General features: G+C 40.4%; 2 protein-coding genes and 1 pseudogene across 3 annotated transcripts; all 3 read left to right on the forward strand.

Moving 5' to 3' along the window:
- The first annotated feature begins 7,354 nt into the window (after window positions 1-7,354).
- LOC308645732 (olfactory receptor 7G2-like) lies at window positions 7,355-7,943 on the forward strand (annotated as a pseudogene). The gene has a single exon. The product of its transcript is annotated as an olfactory receptor 7G2-like (transcript).
- Window positions 7,944-12,117: 4,174 nt separating this feature from the next.
- Window positions 12,118-13,080, forward strand: LOC308645946 (olfactory receptor 7G2-like; the record flags this gene model as incomplete). Its single annotated transcript, XM_081288397.1, has 1 exon — window positions 12,118-13,080. The coding sequence occupies exon 1, from the start codon at window positions 12,142-12,144 to the stop codon at window positions 13,078-13,080; it is 939 nt and encodes a 312-aa protein (XP_081144523.1). The 5' UTR covers window positions 12,118-12,141.
- A 6,870-nt stretch (window positions 13,081-19,950) lies between these two features.
- LOC308645933 (olfactory receptor 7G2-like) lies at window positions 19,951-22,450 on the forward strand (the record flags this gene model as incomplete). Its single annotated transcript, XM_081288386.1, has 2 exons — window positions 19,951-20,499; window positions 22,061-22,450. 2 exons carry the CDS (start codon window positions 19,951-19,953, stop codon window positions 22,448-22,450), a joined length of 939 nt encoding a protein of 312 aa, XP_081144512.1.
- Between the last annotated feature and the right edge of the window lie 1,503 nt (window positions 22,451-23,953).

The raw sequence follows: 23,953 nt of genomic DNA on the forward strand, positions 1-23,953 counted from the left end.
ATGAACAATCCTTTAACATACTGGCTTTTGTTGGGCCAATATCCAAACTACCACATGGTAAAAATGTAAATGCTCAGGGTGTTTCTTCTTGACCTTCATTGAATATTTGATGAACTGTAGCTTTTCTACCCTATATTTTACAAATATTTCAATATATTTTCATTGATCATTGCTAATGGTGAAAAATATCAACAGGTTGTGTCTCCCCACATACAGTTTTAAGAACACCATTTGCAATTCCATCATGATAGTTTCATTATGCTTTTCTTCATATTAGGGGATTGTGAGGTGAAATTATGGTTCTGTATGTCTGTTTGTCTTTTTTGACTCTCTGATATGTTTGTCTGTCTTTTAAAACTGCTGCATTATGACAAGACATACCAATGGGATTCACTGTGACACATCTGACACACAGAGAACATGTGATCAGTTTCATTCCCCAGGATCTGCCCTTCCCCTTCCTTTCTCCCTCCTCCAGTCTTCTTTCTCGGTTCTGCGGGTCTCCCTTCTATTTTCATGAAGTTTCTTTTTTTTATTAATTTTTAAATTTGTTTTAATTAGTTATACGTGACAGTAGAATGCATTTATGCACTTTATAGATCATACATAGATGGGACATAATTTCTCATTTTTCTGAGTGTCCATCTTGCAGAATCATATTGGTCATGCAGCCACATACATGCAGACAGTAATAATGTCTGTTTCATTCCACTATCTTTCCTATCTCCACAGCCCCTCCTCTCCTTTCACTTCCCTTTACCTAATCTAACACTATTCATCATAAAGTTCCTTTTTATGCTTTTTTCTTGCCAGTGTCCACCTGTGGAGAAAAACACATGACCCTTGTCTTTCTGTGTCTGGCTTATTTCACCTAACATAAAGTTCCTTACATTTTCTTGCAAATGAGACAATTTCATTCTTCTGTGTTGCTGATTTAAACTCCATTTGGTATATACACGAAATTTTTTCTTAACCCTTTTTTTTCATTTTTCATTTATTTACTTATTTATTTTTATTTTTAGTGATTTATAGTTATTCAAATAGCAGGGTTCATTTTGACATAATCATGAATGCATATTACATAGTTTTACCCATTTCAATCCCCAATACTACAGCCTTTCCTGCCTTCCTTCCTCCGACCTCCTCTGACCCCTTCATCTACTCTATTCGACTTCATTCTATTTATTTTTAATTGATGCATTATTTTATATGTAAACTTGGAATGCATCATGGCATATTCCTACATTCACCTAGTATAATTTGGTCAAAGTCATTCTCTAGTTCTTATCACTTGTTTTATCACTTGTTTCCTGTTTCTGCATGAATTTAAAATTTTAAAGATATATTATTTGTGTTGGGTGCAACGGTACACACCTGTAATCCCAGAGGTTTGAGAGACTAAGGCAGGAGGATTTCTGGTCCCCCACTTCTAGTCTATTGATCTCCCTTCTATTTTTTCGAGATCCTCCTTTTTATTCCTTTTTTCTTTTTCTCTTTAGATTCCACATGTAAGAGAAAGCATCTGATCCTCGACTTTCTGAGTGGCTGACTTCACTTAGTTGATGTTCTCTTCTTCCAACCATTTATCAGCAAATAACAGAATCTCGATCTTCTTAATGGCTGAGTAGAATTCCATTGTGTGTATATACCACTGTTTAAAAATCCATTCACCTATTGATTGGCATCTTGGCTGGTTCCACAACTTGGCTATTGTTTATTGTGCTGCTATAAATATTGGTATGCATGCATTAATATAACATGCTGATTTTAATTACTTTGGATGAATACTGAAGAGTGGGATAGCTAGGTCATATGGTGCCATTTCTAATCTCTTGAAGAATCCCCATACTGCTTCCAAAGTGGTTGTACTAACTTGCATTCCCTTAAAAAAAAGTATTAGTGTATCCTTTCCCCCACATCATCACCACCATTTATTTATTATTATCTGTATATTGATTATTGCCAATCTGTGAATGGGATGAAATCTCAATATAGTTTTGATTAACATTTTCTTTTTTTTTATTGGTTGTTCACAACATTACAAAGCTCTTGACATATCATATTTCATACATTAGATTGAAGTGGGTAATGAACCCCCCATTTTACCCCAAATGCAGATTTCAGAATCACGTGGGTTACACATCCACAATTTTACATAATGCCCTATTCGTAATTGGATTAACATTTTCTTGATTGCTAGAGATTCTGAACAACACAAATGTGTTGCTATTTGTGTTTCTTCTTTTGAAAAATCTGTTTAGTTTGTTTGCCTGATTACTCATTGGGTTAATTTTTTCTTTTAGTGTCATGTTTTTTGAGTTCTTTATATGTTCCGGATCTTAATCCCTTGCCAGAGAAGCAGATGGCAAAGATCTTCTCCCGTTCTGCAGGCTCTCTCTTGGCATTCTCGATCATTTCCTTTGCTGTGAAGAGCTTTTTAATTTGATGACATCCCACTTACTCATTTGTGTTTTTATTTCTTGAACTTCAGGAGTCTTGTAAAGAAAGTTGATGTTTGTACCAGTAGGTCGGAGTGTTGACCCTGTGAGAAATTACTCTTTGTAAAGTGAAAAATCTGCTTCAAGTTTCAGCAAGATCAAGATTGTCTACAAGACACCGATTAAAAAATAAAGGATAAATAACTTGCAGAAAAATTAGTAGAGAGGAGGGAAGGGAGCAGAGGGGAAGGTGGGCAAAGGGGGAAATGTTGGGAACTGAATTAGAGAAAATTATATTCCATGTTTTTGTGATTATGTCGAAAAGTATCCTAACATTATATATAACTGAAAAGAATCAATTAAAAAAATTTAGTGAGTTACACTGGAATTTGCCTTTATTAAAAAGTTGGATTTTAATGCATATTCACAGAATTATGTGCATATATTAATATGTGTAAATAGACACTCTTTACTTGCACCTACAGCTGTCTATATTACTGTATATAACTATAGAAACCATCTTTTATAGTTTGTTTTTGAGAGGAAAGGCAATAGTTTTCCTAAATTGTGTTTTAGCTTCGACTGCAGCGATGCCTGGGCACAGAGGACTAGGATCCACACAGAAGGAAGCCATGTCCATGTAGCTCAGGATGTGGGATCAGCCACCACCACGCTGGGAAAGGTCAGGAATCCCTCAACCAAATACCACCTAGCGAGGGTCTCACAGGCAGCAAGTGACTACCAGGCTCAGCAGCTGGTGCTGATGAGATATTTCAAGTTCCCGGAGGTGAAGGTTGTGGAGGTGCCGAGGCACGTCCTGCTAGAGGCCTGTTTTGTGTTGAGGTCTAAGTGCTGGGCAGTCTTCCTCCCCCTTGTCCTCTCCCAGCTGCATCAGCTGCCTGGACTCCTGTCCTGGGAGACTGCTTTCGACCTCCTAAGAGTTGGTTTACGATGCAGTTACGAATATGGCTACTTCTTCAGGTTTTCAATTCTCCGCATATTTATATTTCCTTATTCCTCTGTTTTGGAAAAAAAATGTGCAACCTGTCACCAGAACTCATAGAGATTTGATCTTCAAGTAATTACTGAAAACAATGTCTGACCAAAATAATAGTCATGAGTCCTAAGGTTTTGGAAGCAAGTCCTCTGACCCAGAGTGTGGGTGCTGTCTGGATGCTGGCCCTTGGTGGATAGGACCTATGAGGCCAGCAAACTGGAGACCTTGAGAGCCGAGTGTACCTGTGTCTCAACTCAGGTGGAAGTTCTCAGTGACGCTTCAGTTTTCCTAAGCTAGTACTTCTCAGAGATCAGTGAAGCCTGACATCCTTACTCCAAATGCATATGAACTTCCCCTAAAAATAAAACAAAGAGATCTCACACTCTCATTCTGCTCCAGCTGCCATCTCTCCTTTCTTTGTAACACAACTCCTCAAAGGAGATCTCTCTACTCACCATCCCTCCCTAAGTGGCTGAGGCTGAATTTGAACTTGCAATCCTCCTGCCTCAGCCTCCCAAGCCACTGGGATTAGAGGCATGCACCACCACAATTGGCTTATTATTCATTCTTTTTTAAGTGAATGGAATTAGAATGAAGAAAAATAATATTACAAGTCCATCTTGTCATAAACATCAAATATATATCTTTTTTTTTGTACTGGGAATTGAAACCAGGGGCACTTAATCACTGAGCCCCAGCCCTTTTTAAAAAATATTTTATTTAGATACAGGGTCTCACTGAGTTGCCTAGGGTTCCACTCAATTGCTGAGGCTGGCTTTGAACTCGAAATCCTCCTGCCTTAGTCTCTCAAACCTCTGGGATTACAGGTGTGTACCGTTGCACCCAACACAAATAATATATCTTTAAAATTTTAAATTCATGCAGAAACAGGAAACAAGTGATAAAACGAGTTGATAAGCATAGGGAAATATTGCTGTCCTGAAATATGAAAGGTTTTAAATGAACACTAACATGGAATTCCGTCTCTGCCTAGTAGAGCATGCTTGAGATCCAGCCAAGTCTACTGAGTGTATGGACGCATCTGCCTACTGCTAACTTTTGCTCCTTTTAAATTGAAGAACTGTAATCTCAGTTCACAGCTTCCTTATGTGAAGAAAAGTGAGCCGTGATGACACAGCAATGATTAAAGAAATAGATGAGAATGTGCTAGTGCCCTTCAACAGATGAACAGATAAAGAAAGTATGGTACATATACACAGAGGAGTTGGACTCCGCCATAAAGAAGAAGGAAATTATGGCACTTGCTGGTCAATGGATGGAACCCGAGAACATCATGCTAAGTGAGATCAGCCAGACTGAGAAGGTCAAGGGTGGAATGTTTACTCTAATGTGGGGGAGCTAGAGCAAAGTAAAGAAAAAGGTGGGGTAACCCCAAGAAAATAGAAGAGAGGCCAGTGAAGGAGGGGAAGGAGGTAGAGATGGAGGAGGAGGGAGAGAGAAAGTGGGAACTGCAGAATGACATGGACCAAATTATACTATGTACAATACGAATATATCACAGTGAACTTCACTTTATGTAATCTATAAAGCACAAATTAAAAATAACAGACTATAAATAAATAGAAGGAAAGATCATTAGAATGGAGGAAGTCGAGCAGGAGGAGAGAGGAGACAGGGGAAGAGAAGTACTGGGGAGTGAAGTGTAGCAGATGTGTGTATAATTATGTGAACATGAACCCCAATATTATGTAACTAACTATAATGCAGCTGTAAAAATATAAAAAAGATCGTGAGAAAAAACATTAAGGCTCAAGTATCATCAATGATAATAAGAGAAGCCTTTTTTTTAAAAATTTTAAAACCTCTCAGCTATATTTGTAGTCGTGTTGTTTATACTCCGTGTATATTTTCACACCTAAAAGCAAATCGGGCTTCCAGATGTTATGAATAGATAGACACTTGTTTAAAGCTAAAGCAGAAGTTTTCAATTTATTACAAAATGCTATGTGTTGTGTTCACAGGCTACAATAAATGGAGGGGAGGAGAAACAGTGGAGAGAACTGGATGATTTGCACCTGGCTTCTGGGGTCAGGTCTGAAAACAACCAGGTAACATGCAGTCCGTTGGTTAACACACTGGACATAAGATTTGGTGAGATTCATATATGTAATTCATTTATTACTTAACTCAATTTCCTATGTTTAGGATATAACCCTGCCAAAAGAATTTTGGAATTATTGATGTTTCTTTACTCACTTTTCTCCATGACCAGCATTCCCAGAGGGGAGTTCCGCACATAAATGTTTCCCTGACATGTGCATTTATCATATTAATCATGTTCTCTTACTTCTTTCCTCATCTGTCCCTACACCTTGCTTTTTATGAGGAATGGGAGGTGTCAGGAATAAATATTTATGACAGAAAAAAATAGCCCAATAGGAAATGTATTAGGGTCCTACCTGCCGTACACTGAGCTGACAGCGTTTGTTATGTTCCTTTGTCATCATTCCCCAATTTTTTCAGCTTATTCAGGAATAATTTAATAAAAAAATATATTCAGATGTACAGTGTGGGGATCCCATATACACCTGTACTGAAAAATGATCAGCATGATCCAGCTAATTAGCACGGCCATCATGCAGTTCCCACTGAACATGGAGGACACCAGGGCTTCTCATACAGTGAAGATGTTTCCTCTACACAAAGTGTGTTCTGGAGCACAGATTAGAATGTATGAGCCCATATTACGTCTAATCAAAATCTCTGTCATTGACAACCTTGTTTCACCCTGTAGAGAGACCACTAGTCAAGAGGGACACTCCCGGTAGCACCCTAATTATATGTATCTCATAAACGTGATAATTCTGTGTTATGAGGTCTCTGTTTTCTGAAGAACAGAGAATCATTTTTTGTTTCCATTGACAGTAGTTTGTGCACATCAGTCTTTCTCTCATTTTAAGAATCTATTTTAAAAATCCTATGTTCCTATTACCTTCAGGGAAGAATTCCCTTGGGATGACACAGAATCCCATGGACGGAGTTCCCCAGCTCCTCTTAGAATTAATGCTAAAGGAGAATGACTTGCTGCTCCATGGGTCAGTCTTCTGAGCTCCAGGCCTAGAGGCAACATTTCCTTGTGTCCACCTGGATCTATGCCACCCACTAATTTCATCTCGTCGGGGAGAAGTCAAAAACCCTTGAAGGCCAGGGATGTCTTTACACTTTGCTCAGGAAGTAGATGTTAAAAGGACAAAGGTAAATTGTGAGGTTGGAATGATCGTCAGGAATGCTGCTTCTTGCCACCCAGAGTCATTGGCAGAGCCTGGCCAAGATCTAGCTCCTCAGGGAGACATTCTGAGTTTGTCCCAGTCCTTGTAAGCACTCATGGGTGTCGCACATCCAAGGAGTATTCACGGGTAGATTTGGCAAGGTCTTCAGATGATTTTGAGAGACTCCAGACTTTGTGAACCACGGATCAAGTAGACGGAGCTAATGAAGTCATTATCACCTTTTTGTTTATTTGAAGGCATGGGCAATTCTGTCTGAAAGCCTTATCCTTTTCTTTATTCTCAACACTGAGCACAATTCATGAGAAAGAATTGGTACTCATCCAGAGTGGCTTGTATAAAGGGATTCCAGGGGAAAGGAAGGCTGAGCAGAAAGGAACAAATGGGAAAGGAGAAGGGGGAACTATTTGGATACTCGTGAGAGCTCATGATACAGGTATGAAGTGTTTGTTTTTAATGAACTGGTTCTCAGTGTTCAGCTTATATCAAAACCACCTGGAGGGCTGGTTGAAGCATAGACTGCTGGCCTCATCCCCAGAATTTGTCACCCATAACTCTGGAGGGGGGCTAAATCTTTACATTTTTAACATTTTCCCAACTGATGCTGCTGCTGCCGTCCATTCATGTTATTATTTTTTAACTGTATCTTATCCGTCAGATTATTCAACAACATGAAAGCCAGAAACATGTCAGTTTCCTCAGAATTCCTTCTCCTGGGACTGACAGATGACCCAGCCCTGCAGCCCCTCATCTTCAGCCTGTTCCTGTCCATGTACCTGGTCACCATCCTGGGGAACCTGCTCATCATCCTGGCCGTCAGCTCTGACCCCCACCTCCACACCCCCATGTACTTCTTCCTCTGCAGCCTCTCCTGCACTGACATTGGCTATACAACATGCACCATTCCACAGATGCTGGTCAACATCCAAATGCAGGATCAGACCATCACCCACGCAGGCTGCCTCACCCAGGTTGGCTTTATCATAATTTTTTAAACTCGTGGAAAATTTTCTCCTTGCAGTGATGGCCTATGACCGCTATGTGGCCATTTGTCACCCCTTGAGATACACAGTCATCATGAACCCCTGCTTGTGTATCCTGCTGGTTCTAGTCTCCTTGTCCATCAGCACTGTGGACGCCCTGTTGCACAGTCTGATGGTGCTGCAGCTGTCCTTCTGCTCAGACCTGGACATGCCCCTCTGGAACATGCATATTAACCTCATTCATGAATATACCTGTGAACATTCTAAGGAAATATAATCAGGAAATACACTTAAAATTATAATGGGAACAATGATATTCCAAGCATGTAAGGAAATTTCAATGTGTTTCCTCGTATTAATACTTCAAAAAAGAAAACAATATGATGTTGATCACCTATGACTGACACTAACTTTAAAAATGCATAGTAAAATAGATACAAACCTTGCTTATAGTCCCATATATGTCTTTGTAGAGTTTAACCATTATTTCTCTTTTTAAAAGTGAAGAAGGTTATCATGGTGAGGAAAACCACTATGATGCTATCTTCTCATAGATTTCAGATGATTCATGTTTGTAGGTTGTTCTCTTATCTGGCAAGCTTTCTATATTCTTTTATCAGTTCTAACAGATTGAGGGTTGATTCTGATTTTTCCTAGGTAAATGATTATGTAACCTCAAATAATGACAAATTTAAGGTTTTATTTTCATAACTTCTAAACATGATGTATTAGACACTAGCTAGTCAGTCTCACCAGCAAAGCATTAAAAGAGATCCTACTGGTAGAATAAACAGACATGATTACCTTATGTACATAGATGACTGCATGACAAATGTGATTCTATAACATTACAATAAAAAATGAGAAATTATACACCATTTATGGAGGATGTATCAAAGTGCATAAATGCATTCCCCTGTCAGGTATAACTAGGTAAAACAAAATATTTTTTTTTTAAAAAGAGATCCTACTAAAATCAAGGAAAAAAAAGCACATCCATTATCATTATTTAGTACTTTTCTGGAAGAACTACAACTGGACAATAAAAGCAATAAGAGCACAAAAGCTGGAAATAAAGAGGCAAACTATATCACTTATAGTGGATATGGATGTACACATAGATATTAGTCTCATGAAATCATCTTTTTTTTTAACTTAAAAGAGTTCTGGAAATCCTCCTGGTTCATTCCACTGATAGGATCTGAAAGTGGCCTAAGTCATCTGAACCCAACTGCTTCTGCCCGAGTCAATTCTTGGAAAGACCAGGAATTTTTCCATAAAAAGGAGACCAGCAGAGTAGAGGGAAAGCCCTAGAGAAGGGAGGTGGGGATAAACAGGGGTGGTAGTAGGGAATGACATTGACCAACTTAAGTCGTTACCTTGTGTGCATGTAGAAATATGGAACAAGAACCCCTCTGTTACATATAATTATAATGCAGCAATGAAAATTTGAGAAAAATAAATTTAAAAAATAAATAAGTAAAGAATAAATCGAAAAATTAAAAGGGTCTTTTCCCAAAATAAAGAATTTATACATTACAAATGAATCAGTCAACATATGCAATGCTAAAGCCTTTAAAGGTGAAAGAGTTTAAAATGAACACTCACCTGGAATGTCACCTGCGCTGATTAAGTGATGGGTGAAATCTAGCCCAACGTACTGAGTGACTGGAACATCTCTGTAGCACTCAGTCTCATTGATTTTGTCATTAAGTATCATTTAAAAAAAACAACACAATTTTACCTAAAGGTTACCTAATAAAAAGAAAAATGTATTGGAAATGTTATGATGGAATTGTAATGGTGCTAATTATACTCCATGCAGGAAGTAACAGCTCTGTCTACATTTTGATAGTCAGCAGTGATAAATGAGAGTCTATTAGAATCTTTGTAAAATATGAGAAAAAATAGTTCAACAAATATTTCATAATGATTCACACGTGTGTTAAGTATACCCCTTTGTTACAGCAAGTAGCTTTACACCTAAAAATGAATCAGGCATGCTGAAATCATTAATTAAAATGTGATGGTTTCGTTTGTAGTTTAAAGGAGGCCTGTAATTCTTTAGAGTGAGGCCACCTGCTGTGTGAGTAGGGGCGGGGCAATGAGCTGAGCAGAGACAGTGCAGAGAGCTGAGTGGTGCAAACAGGGCCTCAGGGGTCAGGAATCAGCCACCCTGAATCCCTCACTCCTGCAGAGTTGGTCTTCAAGGACCTGCACCCTTGGGATCAGAATGATTGTCAAGTAGCTGCTTTAATGAGGAGCTCGGGATATTGAGCCCCTGGGACACAGAGACTATAGGAGTCAGCGTGGGGCAGCCCACTCAGCAGCTCTGCCCCAGCCAGGAAGCAGCACCTGAGCCTCCTCCCGGAGATGAACCTTCCTGACCAGATACCACTGAGTCATTCAGGTGGCCTCCCTTCCTGTGGACACATCTTTCATCTTCGATAGCCAGGTGAGATGCTGAATGACATTCATACATAAGCCAAACAGGTATGTGAAGTCTCTTAATGCTTTGGGAGAGTAATCCATGTTTCAATTCACTTAGCATTTATTTCATCTTAATACCTATGTATTTAAACATATTCCAATGCCAAATGAATATTGGTCTTATTGGTGTTTCCTTATGTTTTAATCTGACAATTCCCAGAGGGAGTTTTAGAATATTAAATAATTCCCTGATATTTTCATTTATCATTCGCCTTCTTTTCTGTTTGTTTTTGTTTTTTTTTTTTGTACTGGAGATTTAACCCAGGATCTCACTAAGTTGCTTAGGGCCTTGCTATGTTCCTGAGGCTAGCTTAGAACCTGTGATCCTCCTGCCTCAGCTTCCCAAGTCTCTGGGATGACAGGCATGCACCACCACCATCTGGCTCTTTCTGAGGAATGAATAAACACCACTTGTGATAGCTCACTACAGTATAAAAAGAAATCAAGAGGAAATGTCAGCATGAGGGTCCCATAAGACAAGCAGCATGTTGGGTGCTTTCCTTTTAGTCTTTCCTCATCGTGAACTGTACCTCCTATTGTCCTTCTAGCTTCATTGTAGTAAAATTGAAAAAAAAATAATGTATATGTGAGGAGTACAAATAATGGTTAGATATATTTATGCACTGGAAATAATGAGCACAATTAAGTAATGAACACCTCCCTGATCCAGTTTCCAGCCTACAGGTACCTACAGGTAGAACATCCAGGCTGTCCACAAGGTCCATGACGGCTGCTCCTCACAAAGGACATTCTAGAGCCTCGGTAATATTTGGAGTGTGTGACTGCAATATTGCACCAAGTGGTAAGTGCTGACATGCCCAGTTTTCATCACAGACATTGCTCTACAGGGTCCTGGTAGGACCATGACAATGCTCACCAACAAGTGTGTGTTATCTTGCAAGCTTCTGATTTCTGAATATCAGGGAATGTACTTTACTTTTGTCTGTTTTCTTACATGTCTATGAATTTCACTTTTTCTCTAAAAAAAAATGATGTGACACCTATAGAATTAAGGCCACAACTCCCTTAATGAGACAGAGGATCACAAAGACAGAGTTTTCCAACTTCCCTGAAAATCAATTGCTAAAGGAGACGCTGGGTGTTTCTTTGGGGAGTCTGCCGGGCTTCAAATGCAGAGGCAACATTTTCTGATTTTCACTCAGATTCCATCCACCTGCTCTAATTAATTTCACTGGTAGCAATCGATACTTTGAAAGAAAGGGAAAGACCAGAGGCTTTGGTAAGGAAGAAGTCATTAAAATGTCCAAGGAGAATCATGAGAACTGAGTGATCATGGAGCCATGCTAGTTCTGAGGCTTTGCTGGCGATGACTCAAGAATCAACTAGGCAGTCAGAATATCTGAGTTCCAACCCAGTTTTGACCAGCATGCACTGGGGATCTCATATCCATGATATAACCTCACTTTACCTAAGTGTCCTCGTGGGTAAATGGAGATGATAGTAAGAATTAACACATCCTTGGTTTGGAAATATCTTTAGATGATTCTGAAGCAAGACAAAGCCAGAGAACCTTTGCTTTAGAAGGATTTCAAAATTTCATTCTCACTTTTTAAATTTTTACTGTCACGAAATGATTTTGATACCTGACACCTTCTACTTTGTTTCATTCTCTGCACTTGGCACAGAAACAGTGTGTATTCAGTAAATTTTATTTTGATAGAGGGTATGGAGAGAAAAAGAGGAATGAGTAAAGAGATGTGGAGGGAAACGTTTTCAGAGGGATTTATCTGAATAATCACTTGAATTCAAATTGCCCACGAGAAAGCTTTTTTTAATTGGTTTGCAAAATTCAACATGCATGAACCACCCAGAGAGCTTGCTGCTATTCCTCATCCCTGGAGGGTACCAGCAGTAAGTTTGGAGTGAACCAAGCATCTGCATTTCTATCATCTTCCCAAGGGCTGCTGCTGTCCATAAAATTTATTATCTTTTCACACATCTTTTCTATCAGGTCCATTAAGTACATGGAACCCAGAAACCACACAGCTGTTTCTGAATTCCTTCTCCTGGGACTGACAGATGACCCAGCCCTGCAGCCCCTCATCTTCAGCCTGTTCCTGACCATGTACCTGGTCACCATCCTGGGGAACCTGCTCATCATCCTGGCTGTCAGCTCTGACCCCCGCCTCCACACCCCCATGTACTTCTTCCTCTCCGCTCTTTCCTTTAATGACATCTGTTTGAGCTCAAGCACAATCCCAAAGATGCTGGTGAACATCCAAAGACAGGATCAGAGCATCACCTACACAGGCTGCCTCACCCAGGCCTGCTCTGTCATCGTTTTTGTAGTCTTGGAAAATTTTCTCCTTGCAATGATGGCCTATGACCGCTATGTCGCCATCTGTTACCCCCTGAGGTACACAGCCATCATGAACCCTCGCCTCTGTGTCCTGACGGTTCTGGTCTCTGCGTTCATAAGTACCATGGATTCCCTGTTCCACTCTCTGATGGTGCTGCGGCTGTCCTTCTGCTCAGACATCAAAATCCCCCAATTCTTCTGTGAGCTTGCTCAGGTCCTCAAGCTCTCCTGTACCAAAACCCTCATTGATAACATCCTGATCTATGTGGCATCTTTCCTATTTCTTGGAGTTCCCCTCTTTGGAATCATTTTCTCTTACGTTCACATTGTGTCCTCTGTCTTGAGGATGCCCTCATCAGGAGGAAAACACAAAGCCTTTTCCACCTGTGGGTCTCACCTGTGTGTTGTCTCCCTGTTCTATGGGACAGGTTTGGGGGTGTACATCAGCTCTGCAGTGACTGACTCCCCCAGGAAGACTGCAGTGGCTTCAGTGATGTACTCTGTGGTCCCTCAGATGATGAACCCCTTTATCTACAGTCTGAGGAACAAGGACGTGAAAGAGGCTTTGAGGAAGCTCAGGGGTAGGATTGCTTCTTTTCTGTGATGTGTCCTTGCTTTGGATATAGGTTTGTAGTGTAAATCAAAGTGACAGAATTTCTGGTGACCCAGAATGCCTGTCTCCCCCATCAATACAGTTTTTCTAAAATAATGAGACAAAATCCTGACCATATGTACTTTAAACTGCCTTGAAACCTGAATTTTCTTTTATGAAGAAGATTTCAATTATCTGAACACATTTCCCTTTCTTGGAGCTCTGGATTTTTCCGATTCTGTGTGGCACACACTTAGAAAAAGGCAAGCTGGAGGACACGAGTGTTTTGGGAAATAATGAAGTGACCTGTGGTGGGATGCAGAGTCTGTTTCCCGTGATCATATGGTTGGGAGGATAGATGACAGCTAAGTGCATTTCTACTTGGACTTCAAACTTGTCATGGGTTTTGAACAGTTCTTCAGTGTTTCCAAAATAATTCAGTCTCTAACTTCAACATCATTTCTTTGATTCCATCCAGCAGAGCCTGAGTTGGGTTTTTTTTTTTTTTACTTTTGTGATATTTTATGGGACAATCTCAGAGGTCAGAGAGTTGTAGAAGGTAGACAGGGCATGGAAAGGTTTGCACAAGGTCAAGATCATATCTGGAGACTGTCTTCAATCTGATCCCATGGGTCGGGAGGGCTACATACACTGCATCTCACAGGTAGATCAAATGTGAGGCAAGAGAACTGTACTTTCATACTCAATTACATAATTACTGAGGCATTCCCTTAAAAGCATATTATTATAAGGTCATGCTTAGTTTCATTATTTATAAAATCCACATTATTTATAAAATCCACATAATAAGATTATCTCAGTGACTTGAGATGGTTTTGTAATTAGGGGAAGCTGTCATTTTACAAAGAAAACAAAACTCTTATAAACCTAGACAATGGAGAGAATTATTATTCCTTACCAAGAATTCAGAAGTAGAAATGTGTAGTTTCAGGCATTTGGGCTTCACTGAGCCCTACGTGAGGTGACCTCCTGCCAGGACACGTGCTTCTCAGAGTCCCCAAGTGGTTACAGCAAATGCGGATGCTGTGCCTGGACATGGGGCCAGGGCCAGAAAGATGAGAGCCCATCCCTCTGTGTTTTGGTAACAGCTTTCTCTAAGGAGTCACACAGAAGACATCTGTGTCCTCAGTTGAATGGCGGCCTCCAAAATGATGCTTCCATTTGCTAAAGCCTCTTATTCTTGCATATAGACCTATATGGCAAGTGGGTGAGTGTTACTTATGTTGGAAGTGAAGGTTTATAGAGAATGATCTTTTCCGGATTATGTGTTTGGGCCTTCGTGTAATTTCATGCATTCTTACAATACCAATAGAGGTAGAGAGAAATTTCATTAGTGGAGCCAGAGTTTTTCTAAGTCCTGGGGGCTCCTTTTATATAGGCTGCATCTGTGGGTTTCGAACAGTTCTGCAGTGTTTCCAAAATAATTCAGTCTCTAACTTCAACCTCCTTTCTTTGATTCCATCTATCAGAGCCTGAATTGGGTAATTGGGAAATCAAAAAGCTGCTTTAGTAGAAATCCAGTGCATTGGTATCACCCATATTTATCTGCCTGTAGAATCAGTTACATCCATTTGATTTTTGACTTTGCTATAGTTTCTAGGTTATGAATGATTTCTGGGGCTTTGTTGTCATTTTCATCATTGCATTTCTGAGAGTTCATCATATTTGGGGTTTAGTCCATTAATTTTCATTATAAGGTCATGCTTAGTTTCTTTATTTATAAAATCCACATAATAAGATCATCTCAGTGACTAGAGATGGTTTTGTAATTTTATGTGATATGTAGTAACAATAAAAAGCAGGTGTTCTTTCTGATAATGATGAAATTTAGACAGTCACTTTTCTGCTGTTGTGAATAGAGGTGATTGAATATTCTCTTTCATGTTTCCTGGTAGAAATGTAAGATGGTTTTATTTGCGGGTGGGTTTATTGAATACAAGTGTGCAAACTTCCTCCTTCGAGTAGTTCTAGTGAGTTTTCCACAACTGTGATAATAAATGTTTGTGGTTTAAGTCACCTAGTCCACGATATTTTGTGAGAGCAACTCCAGCTGATTGATAAATACACTCACCCATGAATAGAGAAAGATCAATCCCAGAGAGATACGTGTGGAGAGGACACTGTGATGTGCTGATTGAATTCCAGAAGTAATGAGAATAATTATTTTCCTAGAAGTTGTTTTTATTATTCATTCATTTATCCACAAAAGAACACAATACAGCCAGGTCCTATTCTGGACACTGAGGATATAACAAAACTTGGTACAAATCCTTGTTCTCAGGGAGAGTTCCTTCATCTGTGAAGGCAAGAGCTGGCGGGTGGCATGGACACTGATTTACACCAGGATCTGCTGTCAGGGGGAGGGAATTACTGCCCCACCCTGGGAGTGCACCTGGCAGACAGCCGTTCATTGGCAGCCCAGTTCTTGGACTGCCTCAGTAGAAGGGAAAGACTGCACCCAAGGTCTACAACCAATGACTAATCAATGAAGCATTTAAAGGCCTGGCCCACTTGCCACAAGATGGGAAAATTCAGAAGGTACCTCTCATCTCCATAATTTCAGTGGGCACTGACACTGAGAGAATGTCACAGTTCAGTTTCTCCCTTTTGTTGTTATTATTATAGAATTTTTATTGTATAGATTTTATAAAAATTCCATTGGTTCATAATAGCTATACATAACATTAGGATTTATTTTGACATAATTATAAATGCACATAGTAGAGTTTTCTGCAATTAAGTCCCCTGTACTTTCCCTTACCCTTCCACTCCTTCTCCCCCCTGTTTACTTTCCTCTACTTTGATCTATTTATTTATTTTTGGAAAAAAATAGTACCTTGTGGATATACATAATGGTGAAATTCACTATCATATATTCATACATACAGATTGGAAAATTAGGTCAGATTCATCCCGCTGTTTTCCTGTTATCCTATCCCTTCTTCCTCCCCTCAATTCTCTTCTATTCCCTTGATCATTCTTTCATTTTGATGTCATTCTTCCCTGCATTTCTTCCCTCTCTTGCTCTCTCTATCCCCACCCATCAAAGTTTAGACTAGCTTCTTCATGTTGGAGAAAACATTTGACCCTTGACTTTGTGAGTCTGGCTTACTTCACTTAGCATTATAGTCTCCAGTTCTATCCATTTACCAGCAAATGTGATAATTTCATTGGTTTATCCCTTTCCTAATCATCCTGTTACTTCCACAGGAATAGAACTCATGTAGACACCCTAATATATTTCCCCAGTAGCCCAAGAAAATTATAGTCTGTTAGATGCTGACTAATGCATCAGGAAGTAGGATAAGAACATATTAAAGTATTGTACTTTTTGTAGAGTGGTAGCATAGGGGAAGCTTCATTGATAGGCTGGCGTTTGAGCAGAACTGAAAAGGGTTCAGGGATGACTGATGTGATTCTGTAGAGAACGAACCAACCTTGCATTCCTGGAGCAAAACCAAACTTGAAAGAATCCATTATACCTTTGCATTCCTTGCTGTATTTTATTTTCTGAAGTCATTTTAATAATTTTTAGGAGGCAGGGTACTTTGGTTTATTACCTCAGTGTATTAATCTTGTCTGAATTGGGCATCCATCTTACGGTGATCTAATAAAACAATTTGCATGCAACTTGGCTTTGTAGTGATATTATGAATGAATTCACACCTGAATTAAATGCATAGAAACATACTTTCAGCTAACAGTCCCCTAAGGTGAAGAAAACTATCCGTTGAAAATATTGGGATTGAATTGGAAAAGTATTCATAAGTGATAATTAGGAAACAATAGTCCTTTTTAATGCAGCCAGAAGTATCAAACAAAAACAGATGAGAATCTTCTGTACAAAATAAGTAGAACAAAAATTAAGGTTTAAGAAGCATTAATACACTTAAGAAGAAATATCTTTGTATGCAATTTTGCAACATCTTAGATCTATTTACAATTCTCTTGTATGTGCCTATGTATATGCAAGTTACATTTTTCACACCTAAAATTCAATTAGGCTTTCTAATAAGATGAAATGGATGGGGATATGTAAAATGGGAGGTGGATATTCATTGGGAGATTCAAAGTGTTTGGTATTCAAGGTATGTGAAATGGAGGTGAGCAGAATCATTGGAGAAAACTGGATGACGTATGCCTGGCCTTGTGGGTCAGAAAATCAGCCACCCTGATTTCCTGTCTTCAACAGATTTGGTCTTTAAGGACATTCACTCCTGGGATCAGAATAATAGTAACATTTCTGGTATAATGAGGAGCTGTGGATATTGAGTCCTGAGGGACACAGAGACTGCAGGTGTCAGCTGGTGAAAACCTCACTCAGAAGCCCTGGGAATCAGGAGGCAGCAGCTGTGCCTCCTCCCAGCGATGGTCCTCCCTGATCTGGAGCCCACAGGCTCAGAGTGTATCTTCCATCCTGAGGACACGTTTCTGTCTCCACATGCAGGTGAGGTGTTGGGTCCTTCTCAGGGAAGTCACCTAGGAGCTCACTGTCCCTGAAGGCTTTGGACACTAGGGCAGGTGTTTTGCTCCACTTTTTTCCTAGGGAAGCCATGAGGAGCGTGCAGGCAGAGGATGAGGAGAAGCAGGTCCCTGTGGTGGGGGGGCTGCTGCCTGACTCCACCTTCCTGACACATTCTCTTCACCAATATCCAAGCAGCACCCATTCTGCTGGGCACTTGCTCTCTCTGGACAGCTGCAGGGACATTTTCCTCCAAATCAAAATCTGTCCCTTCTTGGTGATGCTTCTTTCAAAATATTTTCACTTCTTTATTTTTTATTCTTGTGTGGTAGGTGGGTTTTTGTCAGTTTGTGAGGGCTGCCATAAGAAGATGCCCCAGACTGGATGGATGAACGAGAGAGATTTATTTTCTCTCAGTCTGGAGACTAGAAGTATGAAGATCAGGGTGTCAGCACGGTTGGCTCCTCCCGGGGCCTCTCTCCTCACCTGGTAGCTGACTGTCTTCCTCCTGTGTCTTCACGTGGACTTCTCTCTGTGTGTGTCTGTGTCCTAATCTCTTGGGAGGACACCAGTCATATTGTATTAGGGACACACTGTGAGCTTGTGTGAACTGATCGTTTCAATGCATTATCTCCAAATACAGTCACATCTTCTCTAATTGGGAATTAAGATTTCAACATTTGAGTTTTAAGGATAGAGAGTTCAGCTCATACTAATTATTCCCTTTGCTGGTTCTTGGTGCTTCAATGTACAGAGAGCTTTTGTTCTATTTCTCTAGCAGGAGTAACAGGGCTCTGGGCTCTGAGGTGTAGACACAGAGAGGTTCACCAAGAAGCTTTCTAGTCCTTATGCTTCACTCTCTGGAGCTGACAAATATTTTGAGTTGGAATAGCAGAGAGAGTTCAATTTACACCACCACCGCAAACATGGCCACTCGCCTCCTTTTTCCACAAAAATCCAATGTTAACATTATGTTCTATCCTTTCAGGTCTTTTTTTTGTAAAAGGAAGTAATAAAATAAGAAGCATACTAAATTGACTACCTTGGTCTCCTCACTCCCCATTTCATCTTCTTCCCTTCTCAGGAGTACCATCTTGAATGTGGGCGTGTCCACTACACATGGCTTTATATTATATATGTAGTCATGAATAACAGGCAGTATCCAGGACCACCTGTCAGTTAAAGAATATAAAAGTAAATTAAGTTGTAAAAATGTAGTGGAATATATAACAAGTCTGTTATGTTGTAAGTCTCTGTCTTTTGAAGGGCAAATGTTTTTACTTCCGTCTGTCTTCATAGGCGCCTCTGAATTTCATTTGTCATTTAGCTATTGTTGCTTGCTCTCTTGTTTTAGATAGTGATACATTACCCAGCTCCTTCGGGGAAGAAGTTCCCTTGGGATGAGAAAGAGAATGTCATCAACATGCACCCGCTTCTCTTAGAATTTATTGCTAGAACACACTGCTTGTGTTTCCAGTGGAGAATCTCATGTGCTGCACATTTGGAGGGGACATTGTCTCATCTTTGCTCCTGTCCACTTGGTTGGATATCCTCCACCTGCTAAAATTTACCCTGTGTACAACAGGACACACCTTGAAAGGAAAGGATGCTTGGTCTTTTTTCAACAAGAAACAGCTACGATTCTAAAGAAAAATTGTGAGACCCTAGGGAACAGTTTGGAATGCTAATCTTGTACTGTCCAGGGGCACTAGACAGACTAGTTAAGAGAGTAACTTTTGCAGACAACTGGAGCGTGACCCTGTCCCTCTCCCTGTCAAATATGCTATGTACTTTGTACATGTCCTCACCAGCCCCTGAGGCTGAAGCATGAACTAACTCATCTATAATTTGGTGAGTGTTTGAATGATTCTGAGGCATGCCCAAGTTAGGGACTGTGGCTCTAGAAGATAGATTCGATGTTTGTCCTCATCTTTCTTTTTGATTCAATGCATGGACTAATTCTGAAGGAACAACAACGTCTTATGGTTCTTACAGTCTAAGCACTTGGCACATGTGTGAAAAAGGTTACTTATGAATGCAGGTATTAGAGGGGAAGATGGAAGAGAAATGGAGGCAAAAAGAGGCCAGAGGAAAGATCCGAATATCCATGTAGGTTCACAATGTAAATCAGATTTTTTTATTTACTTTTAAGGATCTGTGTGTTTAAAAAAATTTAAAAAAACTTAGAAATATTGAATTCATCTATACTGTGTGATAAAACATAGACCACTGCTCCTCATCCTCAGATCTTTTCAAACATTCTCTCCAGAGTGGCATCGAGAGTGTTCCTTTCTAGAATTTCTATCAGTTCTACCATTCGCCAGGTGATACCATTTCTGCTTCTCCAGGAGATATTCCTTTTATTCTCACTCATCTTTTCCGTAAGTTTCATAATCAACATGGAACCCATAAACCACACAGCTGTTTCAGAATTCCTTCTCCTGGAACTGACAGAGGACCCAGCACTGCAGCCCCTCATCTTCAGTCTGTTCCTGTCCATGTACCTGGTCACCATCCTGGGGAACCTGCTCATCATCCTGGTTGTCAGCTCTGACCACCACCTCCACACCCCCATGTACTTCTTCCTCTCCAACCTGTCCCTCACTGACATCTGTATGGGTACAACCTCCATCCCCAAGATGCTGGTGAACATCCAAGCACAGGATCAGAGCATCTCCTACACAGGTTGCCTCTCCCAACTGTGCTTTGTCTTGATTTTCAGTGGTTTAGAAAACTGTGTCCTTGCCGTGATGGCCTATGACCGCTATGTGGCCATTTGTTACCCACTGAGGTACATGGTCATTATGAACCCTTGCCTCTGTGTCCTGCTGGTTCTGGTCTCCCTGCTTATCAGCATTTTGCATGGTCTACTTCACACCCTCATGGTGCTGCGGCTGTCCTTCTGCACAGACCTGGAGATCCCCCACTTCTTCTGTGAACTCGTTCAGGTCATTGGACTCTCCTGCTCTGATACTCTGGTCAATAGCCTCCTGAAATATTCAGTGGGTATTATATTTTTTGGTGTCCCTCTCTCAGGGATTATTTTTTCTTATATTCAAATTGTCTCCTCTATCTTGAGAATGCCATCAGGGAGTGGAAGATCTAAAGCTTTTTCCACCTGCGGGTCTCACCTCTCGGTTGTGTCCTTATTCTATGGGACAGGTTTTGGAGTTTATTGCAGCTCTGCAGTAAGTGACTCTTCCACTAAGAATGCAGTGGCTTCAATGATGTACAATGTGGTCCCTCAAATGCTGAACCCCTTCATCTACAGCTTGAGGAACAGGGAAATGAAGGGAGCCCTGGGTCACCTCTTCACTGGGATACCTTTGCTGTGACTTTGGGCTTAGGATTAGAGAATGTGTTAAAGGGACAGGAGTACTGTGATCCAGAATGCTTGATGCTTCTGTTACTGCGTTCTTCCATCGCAACTAGATAATGTGATGTGTAAGTTCATTCCACTTGTACTTTAAACCTGACTGATTTTGTTCACATGTGATTTTGTCAAATGATTTCCATCTCAAGGTTCCGTTTTGTTGCTGTGACATTATGGAAGCAGATTCAAGTCTGTGGTTCAATGTTAGTAATTGCTGAGGATCAGTTTCAGAAGAAAGAGTGCTGGACCAGTGGGTGGGTCAAGGGTGGGTTACGGAAGGCTGTGTGAGCGTCTGCAGACTAGCTTCCTGACCTGAGCTCATGGTCGGGGCCAGGTGGGTGTCATCCCACATGTAGACCTACAGGGAGGCCAAGAACTGACATTTCAAACTCCATTAAATAACAAGTAAGGTTTGCCCTGGAAAACTGTGTCCTTCTGATGTAGTGTTAACAGACTCCCTACTCAGTTTCATTATTTACACAAATTGCACAGTTTTGAGATATTTGAGATTTTGGACTTTATCTGTAAGTTGACCTTCTGTTGTCATAAGAAAATGAGACCCTCACCCTAATAAGGTCAGACCATGAAGAGAACTACTGTTCATTGCAACAAGTCGAGATAGAAGGAATGCATAGTGTCAGGGATTAGGGCTTCATTAAGTTCTACACGAGGTAGACATTTCCTAGGACGGATCTCCTCAGTGTCCCCGGCTGCTATAATTTGGGTCTGAAATGTGCTCAATGGCCAATGTATTAAAGGCTTTGTTGGTGTCATGACTGTAAGAGGTGGAACCTAGTTGGAAGAAGTTGGGTCACTTAGCTGTGCTCTTGAAGGGGAGAGAGGGATGCCGCACCTTCTTCCTCTTTAGCCTCCTGCTGTTTGCTTTACCACATGCTTCCAATGTGATATGCAGCCTCACCACAGGTCTGCTTTGTCTTAGTTTTCATTGACATGGAAAATTGTCTCCCTACAGTGATGGCCTATGACTGCTACATGGCCATTTGTCCTCCCCTTAGGTACAGTCATCATGAACCCCTGGCTGTGTGTCCTGCTGTTTCTGGTCTCACTACCCATCAGCACTGTGGACGCCCTGCTGCACAGCCCGGGAGATGCCCCACTTCTGTGAACTCGCTCAGGTCATCAAGCTGGCCTGTTCTGACACCCTCATCAATAACACCTGGAAACATGCTCCATCTTGCATATTTATTGGTATTCCTCTCTCTGGGATCATTTTCTCTTATGTTCACATTGTGTCCTCTGTCTTGAGAATGCCATCAGCCGAAGGAAAGCACAAAGCCTTTTCCACCTGTGGATCTCACCTGTCAGTTGTCTCCTTGTTCTATGGGACAGGTTTTGGGGTGTACATTAGCTCTGAAGTGACTGACTGCCCTAGGAAGACTGCAGTGGCTTCTGTGATGTACTCTGGGATCCCTCAGATGCTGAACCCCTTTATCTACAGCCTGAGGAGCAGGGACATGAAGAAGGCCTTGAGGAAGCTCATCAGAAGGACTGTTTCTCTTCTCTGACACGTCATTTGTTGGTTTGTAAAAGAAGTCACAATGACAAGGTTCCTGATTTCCAGAATATCTGACTTTTCCCACTACATTCTTTTAACATGATAAGGTAACTTAATAACCAGGTACATTTTAACTTGACGTGAGCCCTGGCTTTTCTCTGTGTCTCATTTTGTGAAGTTAGATGCAGAATTTTAATTATCTGAACATAACTTGTTTCACAGAAGAAATTGGTCAGCTCTCATAGAAAGAGTACCTGCAGAAGGGGTTCTAGTTTTAGTGAATATATTATATTGTTGCCCTCTAAGAAAAAAGTAAGTTTGAGGAGAAGGGCCAGGTAAATGCTAAAGCAGAGCTGTGGTCATATCTAGAGAAGAGACCCCACGTGATCATGTGCTTGGGGTTGTGTGCATTAACTCCTAATTTTAGTCCTACTGTGAAGCAAAGTGGTGGCTATTCCCAGCCGACAAAACAATTCTGAGACCTCTTCAGAGGCAAAAATAGAATGTTGATTATCATCTTCTACAAACTCAACATAATTAGATGATCTCAGTGGTTTGAGATCACTGTGAAATGGTTGAAACCCACCAATGAAGTTTTCTTCAGTCCTAATTTTTTTAAAAAAGGAAGTCTAAGATGAGTATGCTCTGATAGTAAAGAGAATTATCCTTCCTTACAGAGACTTCTGAGGTATGGAATGTGCCCAAAGAATGTATGACTTTCATTACTCCTCCATGAAGTGGTCTTTTCCTAGGCTTCATTCTCTTTCAGGTCAACAACTGATAGCAGGAAATTCAGGTGTTGCACCTGGACCTGATTGTTCTTCCTTGGATCAATGGACCAACCATACTGCATCTCTGCAGTGAACTGAATGCTGGTCCTCAAAATATGTTCAGATTCTTTCCCAATAATTTAACTATAACTTATATGATAATTGGGTGAACATTACTTGTTTGAGGAAAGAGTATTTGCTGAAAAGGAGTTTCTCCTGGATCACATTAAGTGTAATCCCGTGTTTTCTTCTAAGTGGAGAAGACATGAGAAAAGGAGGAGGCGTGGTCACCATGGGATAGCATCGATGCAGCCAGGACTCGATGGCCAGTATTTAGTCACTATTGCTCTATACACTGACATTTTCACAGGACTCTACTGCATTTTGTCACCCTGATAGATCTCCTAGTACAATGTATTACATAAATGTGCTCCTCTTTGATCCTGTTAAACTTCAAATTTAGTACATGAATTCCATGTCTATAGTTACTCTCATCCTGTTTTTCAGAATCAATCAAATTATGTTTAGCAAATATTTATTCATTTTCAAGCACCATTTCTTAAGTTTTTTATTGTGACATTGAAAATAAGAAGTACCTCCTGGGTTGTAGAAGTTTTGATTTTTTTTTTTTTTGCTATTGTAAATCAAGCTCGTTAAATATTCTTTCTCTGTCTTCTTTTTTTATTTTATTTTTTTATTGGTTGTTCAAAACATTACAAAGCTCTTGACATATCATATTTCAT

Source organism: Spermophilus citellus (genome assembly GCF_964194105.1).
Source record: "Spermophilus citellus genome assembly, chromosome: 3".
Taxonomy (NCBI): Eukaryota; Metazoa; Chordata; class Mammalia; order Rodentia; family Sciuridae; genus Spermophilus; species Spermophilus citellus.